The following is a 16859-nucleotide window of genomic DNA, read 5'->3' on the forward strand; positions in this document are numbered from 1 at the left end:
CACACACACACACACACACACACACACACACACACACACACACACACACACACACACACACACACACACACACACACACACACACACACACACACACACACACACACACACACACACACACAGTACCTGAGCGCATGTATGCAGTAGATGCAGCGCGGCATGTTTTTTCTGTCGTAAATGTCGGTCGTTTCAGGGTAAAAAATCTGAAACAGTAACAAACAGAACAGCATGTAAGTGAGTGTGTCTGTTAGTGCGCGTGTGTGCATGCGCGCGCGTGTGTGTCAGACTCACCTTAGGAAGTCCTTTCTCTGACATGGCGTTGAGCCACTGGATCACGTTATCAGTGTGTCTGAAATGAAGACCTGTGGCCTGAAGAGAGACACAAAGATTCTTCAAACTTTCCTCTTGGCCAGCAGGGGGCGACTCAACAGGAAGTCTTTGAAAGATTTAATATAAACATTATACTCTGCATGTTTTTCTCACCTTGTATCTTGTCTGTTCGCGGTCGTAGATTTTCTTTAGCGAGACGGTTCTCGGAGCGAAGAAGTTTCCTAACTTGGCCAAATAAACGCCATTTCTAAGCCCCTCCTCCAGCTCTGTTGTGGGCGGCAGCTCCTCGTCCAGACACGCCTCCATCCACCTAAAGAACAAAGAGAGTTAGAGTTACTCCTGAAACTCTAAATACAACCTGTCTGCAGCACCATGCCAACAAAGACCTCCTGTTACCGTGGTAACCTGGAGTTCCCAGCATGCCTGATGTGTGACAGTCTGTTTATAGGCTCACATTAAATTCATTCACTGTAAAACACACTGTGATCCAATCACAGTATTTAAAGAGATAATTAAAGAAAGATGAGTTTGTGTTTTTACAGTGACAATAAGCCTCAGAAACCCTTTTCACATATACAGAAATCTCCTGAAAAACTCTGGAGATTAGTCTACCTGGAGGGACTTGTGTGAACGCAAACAGACACATTTTTCACACAGACATTACCCGGAGTTTCTCCTGACAGACCCCGAGTATTTTTTCAGCAGAAAATCCGAGTGAGCTGATGTCTGAACGCGGCAGCATATACTCCGGAGATTTCAATTTCAGCCAATAGAAAGAGAATGACGTTTATATACTGACTGCCTAAAGTGTCTGCACGCAACCACTACCATCTCCGTGCACTTAATTAAACGTCTGCATTATGTTTTCTGTTCGTCAGTATGTTATTCTCCCCCCCCCCCCCCGTAATTATCTACATATAATCCGGAGTGCAGATGTGAAACAGCTCGACAGACGGACTTTGTTTGACTCTCTGACGCTCTGTATGCAAATGACGATTTGAATAAAGAAATAATTCACCTTCAGATAAACGTTAGCGAGCTGACACTCTCCTGTTCCTCACACAGACTCACACTCACCTGTTCCTCACACAGACAGGTGACAGAATGTTGAAAGACTTTCTCCTCTCCTAACACGTCAACTAATCAAACCCTCCTCGCTCACTTTCACTCACCTCAAGAATCTGTGTCACCTGAAGAATTACAAACTTTCAGCTACGCTCTAAACACAACCATTAACGTTGTGCAAGTCAGTGAACGCAACACGGCAACACACCACATCGTGTGTGTGTGTAACGAGGGAATGTGAGTGAATCAATAAAACAAAATATCCAAGAACATGTCAGACTGCATTCTGGGAGGGAGGGAGAGAGAGAGAGAGAGAGAGAGAGAGAGAGACAGAGACAGAGAGAGAGAGAGAAAAAGAGAGAGACAGAGAGAGAGAGGGAGAGTATTACGTATGCAGTACGTTAGTATGTGGTATAGGAGACACACACACTGAACTTTTTAATCCGAGGAATACTCATGCGAGAACACGGCACTGTAACAGCCTCTGTTTCTATGGCAACCATGGGAGAAACAAAAAGAAAACATGACTCACATCCTGTCTGACACATTGCTTCCTGTTTCAACCTGCCACACGGACAGTTGTCTGTTTGTAGCGTCAGTTTGTAGCGTCTGTTTGTAGCGTTATCTGTTTGTAGCGTCTGTTTGTAGCATCTGTTTGTAGTGTTGTCTGTTTGTAGCGTTGTCTGTTTATAGTGTCTCTTTGTAGTGTTGTCTGTTTGTAGCGTCTGTTTGTAGTGTTGTCTGTTTGTAGTGTCTGTTTGTAGTGTTGTCTGTTTGTAGTGTTGTCTGTTTGTAGTGTTGTCTCTTTGTAGTGTTGTCTGTTTGTAGCGTCTGTTTGTAGTGTTGTCTGTTTGTAGTGTCTGTTTGTAGTGTTGTCTGTTTGTAGTGTTGTCTGTTTGTAGTGTCTGTTTGTAGTGTCTGTTTGTAGTGTTGTCTGTTTGTAGCGTCTGTTTGTAGTGTTGTCTGTTTGTAGTGTCTGTTTGTAGCGTCTGTTTGTAGTGTTGTCTGTTTGTAGTGTCTGTTTGTAGTGTTGTCTGTTTGTAGTGTTGTCTGTTTGTGTTGTCTGTTTGTAGTGTTGTCTGTTTGTAGCGTTGTCTGTTTGTAGTGTTGTCTGTTTGTACTGTCTGTTTGTAGTGTTGTCTGTTTGTAGTGTTGTCTGTTTGTAGTGTTGTCTGTTTGTAACGTCTGTTTGTAGCATCTGTTTGTAGTGTTGTCTGTTTGTAGTGTCTGTTTGTAGTGTTGTCTGTTTGTAGTGTCTGTTTGTAGTGTCTGTTTGTAGTGTCTGTTTGTAGTGTTGTCTGTTTGTAGCGTTGTCTGTTTGTAGTGTTGTCTGTTTGTAGTGTTGTCTGTTTGTAGTGTTGTCTGTTTGTAGCGTCTGTTTGTAGTGTTGTCTGTTTGTAGCGTCTGTTTGTAGCGTTGTCTGTTTGTAGTGTTGTCTGTTTGTAGCGTCGTCTGTTTGTAGCGTCTGTTTGTAGCGTCTGTTTGTAGCGTCTGTTTGTAGTGTTGTCTGTTTGTAGCGTCTGTTTGTAGTGTTGTCTGTTTGTAGTGTCTGTTTGTAGTGTTGTCTGTTTGTAGTGTTGTCTGTTTGTAGTGTTGTCTGTTTGTAGCGTCTGTTTGTAGTGTTGTCTGTTTGTAGCATTGTCTGTTTGTAGCGTTGTCTGTTTGTAGTGTCTGTTTGTAGTGTTGTCTGTTTGTAGCATCTGTTTGTAGTGTTGTCTGTTTGTAGTGTTGTCTGTTTGTAGTGTTGTCTGTTTGTAGCCTGTTTGTAGTGTTGTCTGTTTGTAGCGTTGTCTGTTTGTAGTGTTGTCTGTTTGTAGCGTCTGTTTGTAGTGTTGTCTGTTTGTAGCGTTGTCTGTTTGTAGCGTTGTCTGTTTGTAGCGTTGTCTGTTTGTAGCGTCTGTTTGTAGTGTTGTCTGTTTGTAGCGTTGTCTGTTTGTAGTGTTGTCTGTTTGTAGTGTTGTCTGTTTGTAGCGTTGTCTGTTTGTAGTGTCTGTTTGTAGTGTTGTCTGTTTGTAGCATCTGTTTGTAGTGTTGTCTGTTTGTAGCGTCTGTTTGTAGTGTCTGTTTGTAGTGTTGTCTGTTTGTAGCATCTGTTTGTAGCATCTGTTTGTAGTGTCTGTTTGTAGTGTTGTCTGTTTGTAGCATCTGTTTGTAGTGTTGTCTGTTTGTAGTGTCTGTTTGTAGCGTTGTCTGTTTGTAGTGTTGTCTGTTTGTACTGTCTGTTTGTAGTGTCTGTTTGTAGTGTCTGTTTGTAGTGTCTGTTTGTAGTGTTGTCTGTTTGTAGCATCTGTTTGTAGTGTTGTCTGTTTGTAGTGTCTGTTTGTAGCGTTGTCTGTTTGTAGTGTTGTCTGTTTGTAGTGTCTGTTTGTAGCATCTGTTTGTAGTGTTGTCTGTTTGTAGCGTCTGTTTGTAGTGTTGTCTGTTTGTAGCATTGTCTGTTTGTAGCGTTGTCTGTTTGTAGTGTCTGTTTGTAGTGTTGTCTGTTTGTAGCATCTGTTTGTAGTGTTGTCTGTTTGTAGTGTTGTCTGTTTGTAGTGTTGTCTGTTTGTAGCCTGTTTGTAGTGTTGTCTGTTTGTAGCGTTGTCTGTTTGTAGTGTTGTCTGTTTGTAGCGTCTGTTTGTAGTGTTGTCTGTTTGTAGCGTTGTCTGTTTGTAGCGTTGTCTGTTTGTAGCGTTGTCTGTTTGTAGCGTCTGTTTGTAGTGTTGTCTGTTTGTAGCGTTGTCTGTTTGTAGCGTTGTCTGTTTGTAGTGTTGTCTGTTTGTAGCGTTGTCTGTTTGTAGCGTCTGTTTGTAGCGTTGTCTGTTTGTAGTGTTGTCTGTTTGTAGCGTCTGTTTGTAGTGTTGTCTGTTTGTAGCGTTGTCTGTTTGTAGCGTCTGTTTGTAGCGTTGTCTGTTTGTAGTGTTGTCTGTTTGTAGCGTCGTCTGTTTGTAGCGTTGTCTGTTTGTAGTGTTGTCTGTTTGTAGTGTTGTCTGTTTGTAGTGTTGTCTGTTTGTAGCGTTGTCTGTTTATAGTGTCTCTTTGTAGTGTTGTCTGTTTGTAGTGTCTGTTTGTAGTATTGTCGTTTGTAGTGTCTGTTTGTAGCGTTGTCTGTTTGTAGTGTCTGTTTGTAGCGTGTTTGTAGCGTTGTCTGTTTGTAGCGTCTGTTTGTAGTGTTGTCTGTTTGTAGCGTCTGTTTGTAGTGTTGTCTGTTTGTAGCGTTGTCTGTTTGTAGTGTCTGTTTGTAGCGTTGTCTGTTTGTAGTGTCTGTTTGTAGCGTTGTCTGTTTGTAGTGTCTGTTTGTAGCGTTGTCTGTTTGTAGTGTCTGTTTGTAGTGTTGTCTGTTTGTAGCGTCTGTTTGTAGCGTCTGTTTGTAGCGTCTGTTTGTAGTGTTGTCTGTTTGTAGTGTCTGTTTGTAGTGTTGTCTGTTTGTAGCGTTGTCTGTTTGTAGCGTCTGTTTGTAGTGTTGTCTGTTTGTAGTGTCTGTTTGTAGTGTTGTCTGTTTGTAGTGTTGTCTGTTTGTATCGTCTGTTTGTAGCGTCTGTTTGTAGCGTTGTCTGTTTGTAGTGTTGTCTATTTGTAGTGTCTGTTTGTAGTGTTGTCTGTTTGTAGCGTTGTCTGTTTGTAGTGTTGTCTGTTTGTAGCGTCTGTTTGTAGTGTTGTCTGTTTGTAGCGTTGTCTGTTTGTAGTGTTGTCTGTTTGTAGTGTTGTCTGTTTGTAGTGTTGTCTGTTTGTAGCGTCTGTTTGTAGTGTCTGTTTGTAGCGTCTGTTTGTAGCGTTGTCTGTTTGTAGCGTCTGTTTGTAGTGTTGTCTGTTTGTAGTGTCTGTTTGTAGTGTTGTCTGTTTGTAGCGTTGTCTGTTTGTAGTGTTGTCTGTTTGTAGTGTCTGTTTGTAGTGTTGTCTGTTTGTAGCGTTGTTTGTTTGTAGCATTGTCTGTTTGTAGCGTCTGTTTGTAGTGTTGTCTGTTTGTAGTGTCTGTTTGTAGCGTCTGTTTGTAGTGTTGTCTGTTTGTAGTGTTGTCTGTTTGTAGTGTCTGTTTGTAGTGTTGTCTGTTTGTAGCGTTGTCTGTTTGTAGTGTTGTCTGTTTGTAGCGTCTGTTTGTAGTGTTGTCTGTTTGTAGCGTCTGTTTGTAGTGTTGTCTGTTTGTAGTGTTGTCTGTTTGTAGTGTTGTCTGTTTGTAGCGTCTGTTTGTAGTGTCTGTTTGTAGCGTCTGTTTGTAGTGTCTGTTTGTAGCGTCTGTTTGTAGCGTTGTCTGTTTGTAGCGTCTGTTTGTAGTGTTGTCTGTTTGTAGTGTCTGTTTGTAGTGTTGTCTGTTTGTAGTGTCTGTTTGTAGTGTTGTCTGTTTGTAGTGTCTGTTTGTAGTGTTGTCTGTTTGTAGTGTCTGTTTGTAGTGTTGTCTGTTTGTAGTGTTGTCTGTTTGTAGTGTTGTCTGTTTGTAGCGTCTGTTTGTAGCGTTGTCTGTTTGTAGTGTTGTCTATTTGTAGTGTCTGTTTGTAGTGTTGTCTGTTTGTAGCGTTGTCTGTTTGTAGTGTTGTCTGTTTGTAGCGTCTGTTTGTAGTGTTGTCTGTTTGTAGCGTCTGTTTGTAGTGTTGTCTGTTTGTAGTGTTGTCTGTTTGTAGTGTTGTCTGTTTGTAGCGTCTGTTTGTAGTGTCTGTTTGTAGCGTTGTCTGTTTGTAGCGTTGTCTGTTTGTAGCGTCTGTTTGTAGTGTTGTCTGTTTGTAGTGTCTGTTTGTAGTGTTGTCTGTTTGTAGCGTTGTCTGTTTGTAGTGTTGTCTGTTTGTAGTGTCTGTTTGTAGTGTTGTCTGTTTGTAGCGTTGTCTGTTTGTAGCGTTGTCTGTTTGTAGCGTCTGTTTGTAGTGTTGTCTGTTTGTAGTGTCTGTTTGTAGCGTCTGTTTGTAGTGTTGTCTGTTTGTAGTGTTGTCTGTTTGTAGTGTCTGTTTGTAGTGTTGTCTGTTTGTAGTGTTGTCTGTTTGTAGTGTCTGTTTGTAGTGTTGTCTGTTTGTGTTGTCTGTTTGTAGTGTCTGTTTGTAGTGTTGTCTGTTTGTAGTGTTGTCTGTTTGTAGTGTTGTCTGTTTGTAGCGTCTGTTTGTAGCGTTGTCTGTTTGTAGTGTCTGTTTGTAGTGTTGTCTGTTTGTAGCGTCTGTTTGTAGCGTTGTCTGTTTGTAGTGTCTGTTTGTAGTGTTGTCTGTTTGTAGTGTCTGTTTGTAGTGTTGTCTGTTTGTAGTGTCTGTTTGTAGTGTTGTCTGTTTGTAGTGTTGTCTGTTTGTAGTGTCTGTTTGTAGTGTTGTCTGTTTGTAGTGTTGTCTGTTTGTAGCGTCTGTTTGTAGTGTTGTCTGTTTGTAGTGTTGTCTGTTTGTAGCGTCTGTTTGTAGTGTTGTCTGTTTGTAGTGTTGTCTGTTTGTAGCGTCTGTTTGTAGTGTTGTCTGTTTGTAGTGTTGTCTGTTTGTAGTGTTGTCTGTTTGTAGTGTCTGTTTGTAGCGTCTGTTTGTAGCGTTGTCTGTTTGTAGTGTTGTCTGTTTGTAGTGTTGTCTGTTTGTAGTGTTGTCTGTTTGTAGCGTTGTCTGTTTGTAGTGTCTGTTTGTAGTGTTGTCTGTTTGTAGTGTTGTCTGTTTGTAGTGTTGTCTGTTTGTAGTGTCTGTTTGTAGTGTTGTCTGTTTGTAGTGTTGTCTGTTTGTAGTGTCTGTTTGTAGTGTTGTCTGTTTGTAGTGTCTGTTTGTAGTGTTGTCTGTTTGTAGTGTTGTCTGTTTGTAGTGTCTGTTTGTCGTGTTGTCTGTTTGTAGTGTTGTCTGTTTGTAGTGTCTGTTTGTCGTGTTGTCTGTTTGTAGTGTCTGTTTGTAGTGTTGTCTGTTTGTAGTGTCTGTTTGTAGTGTTGTCTGTTTGTAGTGTTGTCTGTTTGTAGCGTCTGTTTGTAGTGTCTGTTTGTAGTGTTGTCTGTTTGTAGTGTTGTCTGTTTGTAGTGTTGTCTGTTTGTAGTGTCTGTTTGTAGTGTTGTCTGTTTGTAGTGTCTGTTTGTAGTGTTGTCTGTTTGTAGTGTTGTCTGTTTGTAGTGTCTGTTTGTCGTGTTGTCTGTTTGTAGTGTTGTCTGTTTGTAGTGTCTGTTTGTCGTGTTGTCTGTTTGTAGTGTCTGTTTGTAGTGTTGTCTGTTTGTAGTGTCTGTTTGTAGTGTTGTCTGTTTGTAGTGTTGTCTGTTTGTAGCGTCTGTTTGTAGTGTCTGTTTGTAGTGTTGTCTGTTTGTAGTGTTGTCTGTTTGTAGTGTCTGTTTGTAGTGTTGTCTGTTTGTAGTGTCTGTTTGTAGTGTTGTCTGTTTGTAGTGTCTGTTTGTAGTGTTGTCTGTTTGTAGTGTCTGTTTGTAGTGTTGTCTGTTTGTAGTGTCTGTTTGTAGTGTTGTCTGTTTGTAGTGTCTGTTTGTAGTGTTGTCTGTTTGTAGTGTCTGTTTGTAGTGTTGTCTGTTTGTAGTGTTGTCTGTTTGTAGTGTCTGTTTGTCGTGTTGTCTGTTTGTAGTGTTGTCTGTTTGTAGTGTCTGTTTGTCGTGTTGTCTGTTTGTAGTGTCTGTTTGTAGTGTTGTCTGTTTGTAGTGTCTGTTTGTAGTGTTGTCTGTTTGTAGTGTTGTCTGTTTGTAGTGTCTGTTTGTAGTGTTGTCTGTTTGTAGTGTCTGTTTGTAGTGTTGTCTGTTTGTAGTGTTGTCTGTTTGTAGTGTCTGTTTGTAGTGTTGTCTGTTTGTAGTGTTGTCTGTTTGTAGTGTCTGTTTGTAGTGTTGTCTGTTTGTAGTGTTGTCTGTTTGTAGTGTTGTCTGTTTGTAGTGTTGTCTGTTTGTAGTGTCTGTTTGTAGTGTCTCTTTGTAGTGTTGTCTGTTTGTAGTGTCTGTTTGTAGTGTTGTCTGTTTGTAGTGTTGTCTGTTTGTAGTGTCTGTTTGTAGTGTTGTCTGTTTGTAGCGTCTGTTTGTAGTGTTGTCTGTTTGTAGTGTTGTCTGTTTGTAGTGTCTGTTTGTAGTGTTGTCTGTTTGTAGTGTTGTCTGTTTGTAGTGTCTGTTTGTAGTGTTGTCTGTTTGTAGTGTCTGTTTGTAGTGTTGTCTGTTTGTAGTGTCTGTTTGTAGTGTTGTCTGTTTGTAGTGTTGTCTGTTTGTAGTGTCTGTTTGTAGTGTTGTCTGTTTGTAGTGTTGTCTGTTTGTAACGTCTGTTTGTAGCGTCTGTTTGTAGCGTCTGTTTGTAGTGTTGTCTGTTTGTAGCGTCTGTTTGTAGCGTCACACACACGCTGACACAGGAAGTATATATCTGGCTTCAGAACACTGTCTTCTTCCTGTTTGCACTCAGAGATTCTCTCACCTTTTGGCCTCCTCCAGGTGGCACAGGTATTCATACGCCATGTTCTGCTGCCGCTGCTCATCCATCTCCTCCGCAGTGAGACGCTCCACGCCGTCCAGCACCGCTATTGAAAAAAAACAACAGAAGAGGTCATACAAATATTACACACAAAAAACAAAGACCATGTCCTACCAGCACGCAAGGACTGGATATCTGGCGCGGTCGCTCGGTCACACGATGACTCGCGGTCAGTCCACACTGCATCCGTTAAACATTCTCTGCTCTGTGAATTTTATTTTCCCCCTGGTGCTTTTATTTTGAAGGTGGACAAACAGAAGTCTGGTGCTTTTATTTTGAAGGTGTTCAAAGTGAAAAGCGTTGCTCTTATTGCTTGCGGGCAGTTAGGACACTAAACAGGAAACAGAATCAGCTGATGTAGTCGCTGCTGCTCGCTAACACAGCGTGCTGCTAGAGAAGATGTTTATAAAGTTGTTGTTGTTATTCTTTAAATTGAAACACAAAGTGTGTTGCACCCCATGTATGGAGGCTGAAGTCCTCCAAGCGGGCGGCCCAAGTTCTCACACACACACACACACACACACACACACACACACACACACACACCATAATGAGGTCAGTGTGTGATGTGGGCTAGTTGATTATGGATCATTCATACTGAACAAACACGATGCAGCAGGGGTGTGTGTGTGGGGGGGGAGGGGGGGGTATCACAGAGAGGACCCGCCTATTAAGAAATGTTAATAAAGGGGGGGGGGGGGGGGGGGGGGGGGGGGGGGTGAACAGGTAAATCCTGATTGAATCAAACATAGAAAATAAAACAGAAACAGTCTGTAGCTCACACATTAAGACATTAAAACATGAACATGATTAAAATGATGTCATGAGTTCATTAATGAGCCAATCAGAGAGCTCCTGCTCTGTTACCGGGAAAGAGGCGTTTCTGTAATCATGGAGGACCCTCTTTTTAAATCACAGACACACAGAAAGTTCAGTTTGTTCAGCGTACACACCTTTATACCTCAGGTAACAACAGTGTGTGTGTGTATGTGTGTGTAACAACAGGTGTGTGTGTGTGTGTGTGTGTGTGTGTGTGTGTGTGTGTGTATGTGTGTGTAACAACAAGTGTGTGTGCGTCTGTGTGTGCGTGCGTCTGTGTGTGCGTGTGTCTGTGTGTGCGTGTGCGTGTGTAACAACAAGTGTGTGCGTCTGTGTGTGTGCGTGTAACAACAAGTGTATGTGCGTGTGTGTGTGCGTCTGTGTGTGTGCGTGTAACAACAAGTGTGTGTGCGTGTAACAACAAGTGTGTGTGCGTGTGTGTGTAACAACAATCGTGTGTGTGTGTGTGTGTGTGTGTGTGTATGTGTGTGTGTGACTGTTGGGTGAGAAAGTTGTGTAATCCCCCCCCCCCCCCCCCCTCTGAGATGTTCTCTAATAAAACGCGGAAGTGATGGGGAGCCTGAATCCGCGCGCAGCCTCATTTCAAACATCACACCTCTGAGATTCACTTTCAAAAAGTCCACATCAGTCTAATCCGGATCACCGTGCCCCTGTTCAATGAGCCCCCGCCCGCACGGGGCGTCCAGGTGAGCAGAAAGAAAGAGAGAGAGAGAGAGACTTACAGCCGTATCTGGGCCGGAGCCCGTCCGTCTCCTCTGAAGCTGACATCCTGAAGACTCAAACTTTTCGCTCCGCTGCTGAATCGTGACACCGATCACCGAGCGAGCAGTAACGGCGACCAAACACACGTTCACCGGGAAGAATCCGAGAAGAGTCCGAGGAAGAATCTGTGAGAGTCCCGGCGCGCTGCTCTCTGCACACTCCAACTTTTCTGTCTCTGGGTGTGTTCTCTGTCTCAGCCCCAAATATTCAGGAAACGACGCTGCGCAGCCACAAGCACGCAAACTCTGCACCGCAGCGCCCCCTGCTGCCCTGCTGCGTACACTGCGGTGCACCAAGCTGCGGCCAGGGGGCCGTCACGGGGTGAAGGAGAGGGAAATGTTTAATAATGGAGTGAAAAGAAATAAACGAAAGACTACTTTTATTCTTCTTCTTTAAGGTTAATCAAGTTTTGAAGGCTGAAACACAAAGTTAGAGTTTTTAATATCATTCTAGTCCATTTAAAACTATATCTGTTACTATGGCAACAGAGGTAGGAGCCAAACACTGGGTAATGTTGTGAATTTAATGATCAAAGTAACAAATCTGACACTTTTTGATCATCATTCAAATAACATATTTTATTATTTAAAACATTTAAATCAAATCAAAGTTACTGACAGATCATTAAAGTCTGTCTCTGAAATCCTCCTGATGACTGTGTACACCTCCACCTCACAGCAGGGTCTCCTGGGGTAAGACGTGTCGTACTAAGCCTCTATATGACTCTATAATAAGAATATTTGTCTTTGTATCAAGGCTACGTGTAGTTGAAGAGAATCTCAATGTGAACTAAAGAGTGGAGAAGAACATCCTGGAGAACAGGAAACATGCAGCAGCAGGTTGATTAGAGCACGGAGATGGTAGAGGTGGCGTGCAGACAGTCTATGGTTGTGCAGCGATCACAGGGAATAAAGGTCACCACCCCCTCCCACTGGCTCCAGGTGAATTCTCCTGATTATATCCTGCTGTGTTCTCACATCAGATCACTCTGACTTTCTGCAGAATAAATACGAGGAGGCTGAAGAGAAACATTCAGCTGTTTGTGTGATCACGACGCTCAGACTGATAAAGTTCAGGAGGTTTCCTGCAGCTTGTGTTTACAGCTCTATCGTGTGGCGTTCAGAGGTACTGCAGGACTTCACTGTGTGTCTTCAGAGTTTTTTGTTCCCTCTGTGGTATCGAGGAGACACGATCACAGTTCGTTCATCTGTTTATTCTTAAGAAATCAATATTTCAGAACACACAACTGTGTTCTGACTGCTGGTGTTTATCTAACTCCGCCCCCTCTGTGATGTGGGCTGGGCTTCATGAGTCTTTATAAGCCAGGGCTTTGTGTCTGAGAGAGACTCTCTCTGGACCCACCAAGACCTCCTAATCCTCCAGACCTGACCGTGTCCTCCTGCTGGGAACTCCAGCTCTTATTGTACACCTCCTGCTCTCTTTCTTCTCCTCTTCTTCAGCCTCCTGCTGCTCCTCCTCTTCAGACTCCTGCTGTGACAGATCAAAGCCTCCAGGTCTCATTCATCTCAGGTACAGTTAAACGATGTTATTATCTGATTATTTTACATTTTATCTAATATGAAAGTTGTGAATTGTGATTTTAATTTGGATTAAAGACATCATCTCATATCACTCTTCCTCCTCCTCTTCCTCCTCCTCCTCTACCTCCTCCTCCACTTCCTCCTTCTCCTCTTCCTCCACCTCCTCTTCCTCCTCCTCTTCCTCTTCATCTTCCTCTTCTTCCTCCACCTCCTCTTCCTCCTCCTCTTCCTCCTCTTCCTCTTCTTCCTCCTCCTCTCCTCCTCCTCCTCTTCCTCCTCCTCTCCTCTCCTCCCCTCCTCTTCCTCCTCTCCTCCTCTCCTCCTCCTCCTCCTCTTCCTCCTCTTCCTCCTCCTCTTCTTCTTCCTCCTCTTCCTCTTTCTCCTCTCCTCTTCCTCCTCAGCCTCATGGAGATCTCCGGGATACTCCACTCCCTGCTCTTGCTCCTCCTTCTCTCTGTCCTCTGTGGCGGTGAGGCGTCTCCTGAAGTATCCTCAGAGGACCCTGATGCTGCACCAGACAGAGACCTGGTGAGTACCTATGGATTAGTGATTAACCATTGTGATGGTTAGTGATTTAAGGTGGACTGATTTAGATCCACTGTTAGTGATTTAAGGTGGACTGATTTAGATCCACTGTTAGTGATTTAAGGTGGACTGATTTAGATCCGCCGTGAGTAATTTCAGGTGGACTGATTTAGATCTACCGTTAGTGATTTAAGGTGGACTGATTTAGATCCACTATTAGTGATTTAAGGTGGACTGATTTAGATCCACTGTTAGTGATTTCAGGTGGACTGATTTAGATCAACTGTGAGTGATTAAAGGTGGACTGATTTATATCCACTGTTAGTGATTGAAGGTGGACTTGATTTGGTCTGTGTATTGATCAGGTTGATGCTGTGGAGGCTCTGCTGTCCAGGATTCACTCTCGAGTTTCCTCCACCGAGAAGAGAGGAAGCATCCCACTGGTAAAATAATCTACTTTCATGTACTCTGATGAACCTTAAATTTATTAACAATAACCCAGAAGAGTATTTATATATATTGTGATAAATTGCATGATTGAAATTCCATTATTTCTCATAAAAAATAAAAATTGTTAGGCTTTTATTTTGTCCTAAAGGCAGCGTTGGTAATTTTCGAAACCTAGCATGATTTTGAAAGTAGCAGTCCCTCAGTGCTCCGTCTGCACACCCCCCTAGGACTGGAGGGACTTACAGAGGGTGGTGGGGGTGTTAGAGGACTGGAGGGACCTACAGCGGGTAGTGGGGGTGTTAGAGGACAGGCGAGACCTACAGCAGGTGGTGGGGGTGTTAGAGGACAGGAGGGACCTACAGCAGGTGGTGGGGGTGGCAGACGGCAGGAGGGACCTACAGTGGGTGGTGGGGGTGTCAGAGGACAGGAGGGACATACAGCAGGTGGTGGGGGTGTTAGAGGACAGGAGGGACCTACAGCGGGTGGTGGGGGCGGCAGACGGCAGGAGGGACCTACAGCAGGTGGTGGGGGTGTTAGAGGACAGGAGGGACATACAGCAGGTGGTGGGGGTGGCAGAGGACAGGAGGGACCTACAGCAGGTGGTGGGGGTGTCAGAGGACTGGAGGGACCTACAGCGGGTGGTGGGGGTGTTAGAGGACAGGAGGGACATACAGCAGGTGGTGGGGGTGGCAGAGGACAGGAGGGACCTACAGCAGGTGGTGGGGGTGTCAGAGGACTGGAGGGACCTACAGCGGGTGGTGGGGGTGTTAGAGGACAGGAGGGACATACAGCAGGTGGTGGGGGTGGCAGAGGACAGGAGGGACCTACAGCAGGTGGTGGGGGTGTTAGAGGACTGGAGGGACCTACAGCGGGTGGTGGAGGTGGCATATAATCCCATATGCTCTTTTGGAAAGCTTCTCGAGTTAACACTTGTTATGAATTGGTAATATACAAATAATGATTGATTGATTGATTTGGAAACTCAGAGAATCTTCAATAGCCTGAGCTCAAATCCAACATGGCTGCTACGTGCATCAACAGTAAAGTTAAAGCTGTACATCTCAACTCAACATCCTCTTTGAGTGTAATCAAATCAATCACTGCGATGGTATCTTGTTCTATCTGTGGACATGTTATGATCATTTCCTTCACTATCTATCAGGCAGTCGTTATCGTCAGGTGTTAGCTAACAAAACAAAGGTACTCCTGGTGGTGTCCTTTTCCGACATGTGACGTCCTTCTCAGCTCCTGGAACGCCCCCCCACCACCACCACCACAGCAGCAGCAGCATTTGATTACATATTACTGTTTGCTGTCACCACAGCAGCAGCAGCATTTGATTACATATTACTGTTTGCTGTTCATGGCGTGGACCGCAGTAGCAGCAGCTTGTGAGTCCTGTGATAAAACAGAGATGTATTCCTGCTGTCTAATGAAAGCTGCTAACGCTGCAGCTCATTAAAAGATAAGAAAACACAGACTCAGGGGTTTTAATTAAAGAGTGATCAGGATTATTACTGAGGTCTAATTAGACTAATCCATCATGAAGGAGCCAATGAACATTTTTAATTAATATAATCAGTTATTATTCTCATGTTTGAGTTAATGTAACAGAAAGTCAATAAGTAACCACCATCCCTCATTTAGAGGCTTTTAATGTGATTATAATGAGAAATGTTTAGATTCTCTCTAAGTCCTGTGTGTGTGTGTGTGTGTGTGTCCGTGTGTGTGTGTGTGTGTGTGTGTGTGTGTGTTTGTATGTGTCCGTGTGTGTGTGTGTGTGTTTGTATGTGTGTGTGTCTCTCTCTCTCAGTGTGGGATGGGCGATCGTTGTGCGATGAAGTTTGGGCCTCGTATCGGGAAGTTGTGTGACTGCGGCCGAGGAGCGAACTGTAACTCGTACTTGCTGAAATGTCTCTGAGGATCTTCACAAACACTGTGTGTTCATTTGTGTGTGTTAATGTGTGTGTATGTGTGTGTGTTCATGTGTGTGTATGTTCAGTCTGAGGACGAACATGAGTCGGTCAGTTGTCCTTGCAGCATGTTTCTGTGGAAATGTTAATCAAACACATTCCTCTTCACGTCTGTCACCGACTGAATTTATTGTATTTATTCTTCATGCCTGTTTTGTTTGATTTGTGTTTAACTTGAAAAATGTTTGTGAATTGTTCTGGACTCTTGCAGCTTTTAATGGAGTCAGAAGCTTTTATTTTTTTCTTCTAGCTGCTGTCATGTCTGATTATTGAGAATTAAATCAACATTAAAGAACAAACAATCCTTAAAAAGAAACTTTAAAAATGTGGTGAAATCTGAATCTGTAATAAAGCATGCTGTAAGAGAGGAATGTGTCTCTGTGAGGTTTTTTATTCCAAGATGTCTACAAGGAGCTAACAGGAAGGAGCTTACAGACAGGAGCTAACAGGAAGGAGCCAACAGGAAGGAGCTAACAGGAAGGAGCTAAAAGACACATGCTAACAGGAAGGAGCTAACCAGAAGGAGCTAACAGACAGGAGCTAACAGGAAGGAGCTAACAGGAAGGAGCTAACAGACACATGCTAACAGGAAGGAGCTAACCAGAAGGAGCTAACAGACAGGAGCTAACAGGAAGGAGCTAACAGATAGGAGCTAACAGACAGGAGCTAACCGGAAGGAGCTAACAGGAAGGAGCTAACAGGGAGGAGCTAACAGGAAGGAGCTAACAGAAAAGAGCTAACAGGAAGGAGCTAACAGGAAGGAGCTAACAGAAAGGAGCTAAAAAGAAGGAGCTAACATCAGGTGTTCTACAGGGTAACAGCTCAAGTGTTCTACAGGGGCTCAGGTAACAGCTCAGGTGTTCTACAGGGTAACAGCTCAGGTGTTCTACAGGGTAACAGCTCAGGTAACAGTTCAGGTGTTCTACAGGGTAACAGCTCAGGTAACAGCTCAGGTGTTCTACAGGGTAACAGCTCAGGTAACAGTTCAGGTAACAGCTCAGGTAACAGCTCAGGTGTTCTACAGGGTAACAGCTCAGGTAACAGTTCAGGTAACAGCTCAGGTAACAGCTCAGGTAACAGCTCAGGTGTTCTACAGGGTAACAGCTCATGTAACAGCTCAGGTAACAGCTCAGGTGTTCTACAGGGTAACAGCTCAGGTGTTCTACAGGGTAACAGCTCAGGTGTTCTACAGAGTAACAGCTCAGGTAAAAGCTCAGGTAACAGCTCAGGTAACAGCTCAGGTGTTCTACAGAGTAACAGCTCAGGTAACAGTTCAGGTGTTCTACAGGGTAACAGCTCAGGTAACAGTTCAGGTAACAGCTCAGGTGTTCTACAGGGTAACAGCTCAGGTGTTCTACAGAGTAACAGCTCAGGTAACAGCTCAGGTAACAGTTCAGGTAACAGCTCAGGTAACAGCTCAGGTGTTCTACAGGGTAACAGCTCAGGTGTTCTACAGAGTAACAGCTCAGGTAACAGCTCAGGTGTTCTACAGGGTAACAGCTCAGGTGTTCTACAGGGTAACAGTTCAGGTAACAGCTCAGGTGTTCTACAGGGTAACAGCTCAGGTGTTCTACAGAGTAACAGCTCAGGTAAAAGCTCAGGTGTTCTACAGGGTAACAGCTCAGGTGTTCTACAGAGTAACAGCTCAGGTGTTCTACAGGGTAACAGCTCAGGTGTTCTACAGGGTAACAGTTCAGGTAACAGCTCAGGTGTTCTACAGGGTAACAGCTCAGGTGTTCTACAGAGTAACAGCTCTGGTAACAGCTCAGGTGTTCTACAGAGTAACAGCTCAGGTAAAAGCTCAGGTGTTCTACAGGGTAACAGCTCAGGTGTTCTACAGGGGCTCAGGTAACAGCTCAGGTGTTCTACAGGGTAACAGCTCAGGTGTTCTACAGAGTAACAGCTCAGGTAAAAGCTCAGGTGTTCTACAGGGTAACAGCTCAGGTGTTCTACAGGGTAACAGCTCAGGTAACAGCTCAGGTGTTCTACAGGGTAACAGCTCAGGTAACAGCTCAGGT

General features: G+C 43.9%; 2 protein-coding genes across 4 annotated transcripts in view; one reads left to right on the forward strand and one right to left on the reverse strand.

The window, feature by feature from the left end:
- iqgap1 (IQ motif containing GTPase activating protein 1) overlaps positions 1–10551 on the reverse strand; it is a 58670-nt gene extending 48119 nt beyond the window's left edge. For 2 of the 3 annotated variants that reach the window (XM_061043458.1, XM_061043449.1), the window contains exons 1-5: positions 10313–10550; positions 8694–8796; positions 484–640; positions 292–369; positions 127–203 (exon numbers count right to left, since the gene is read on the reverse strand). In XM_061043458.1, coding sequence (XP_060899441.1) covers positions 127–203; positions 292–369; positions 484–640; positions 8694–8796; positions 10313–10358 — 461 coding nt within the window. In that variant the 5' untranslated portion in view covers positions 10359–10550. Of the gene's footprint in view, positions 1–126; positions 204–291; positions 370–483; positions 641–8693; positions 8797–10312 lie in introns of all 3 variants that reach the window. The other variant, XM_061043467.1, reaches the window with a different exon arrangement.
- Positions 10552–11829: 1278 nt separating this feature from the next.
- On the forward strand, positions 11830–15208 carry cartl (cocaine- and amphetamine-regulated transcript-like). Its single transcript, XM_061043480.1, has 4 exons — positions 11830–11882; positions 12295–12421; positions 12784–12861; positions 14682–15208. Exons 2-4 carry the CDS (start codon positions 12299–12301, stop codon positions 14787–14789), a joined length of 309 nt encoding a protein of 102 aa, XP_060899463.1. The 5' UTR covers positions 11830–11882; positions 12295–12298; the 3' UTR covers positions 14790–15208.
- Positions 15209–16859: the final 1651 nt, after the last annotated feature.

Source organism: Labrus mixtus, chromosome 1 (assembly GCF_963584025.1).
Source record: "Labrus mixtus chromosome 1, fLabMix1.1, whole genome shotgun sequence".
Lineage (NCBI taxonomy): Eukaryota > Metazoa > Chordata > Actinopteri > Labriformes > Labridae > Labrus > Labrus mixtus.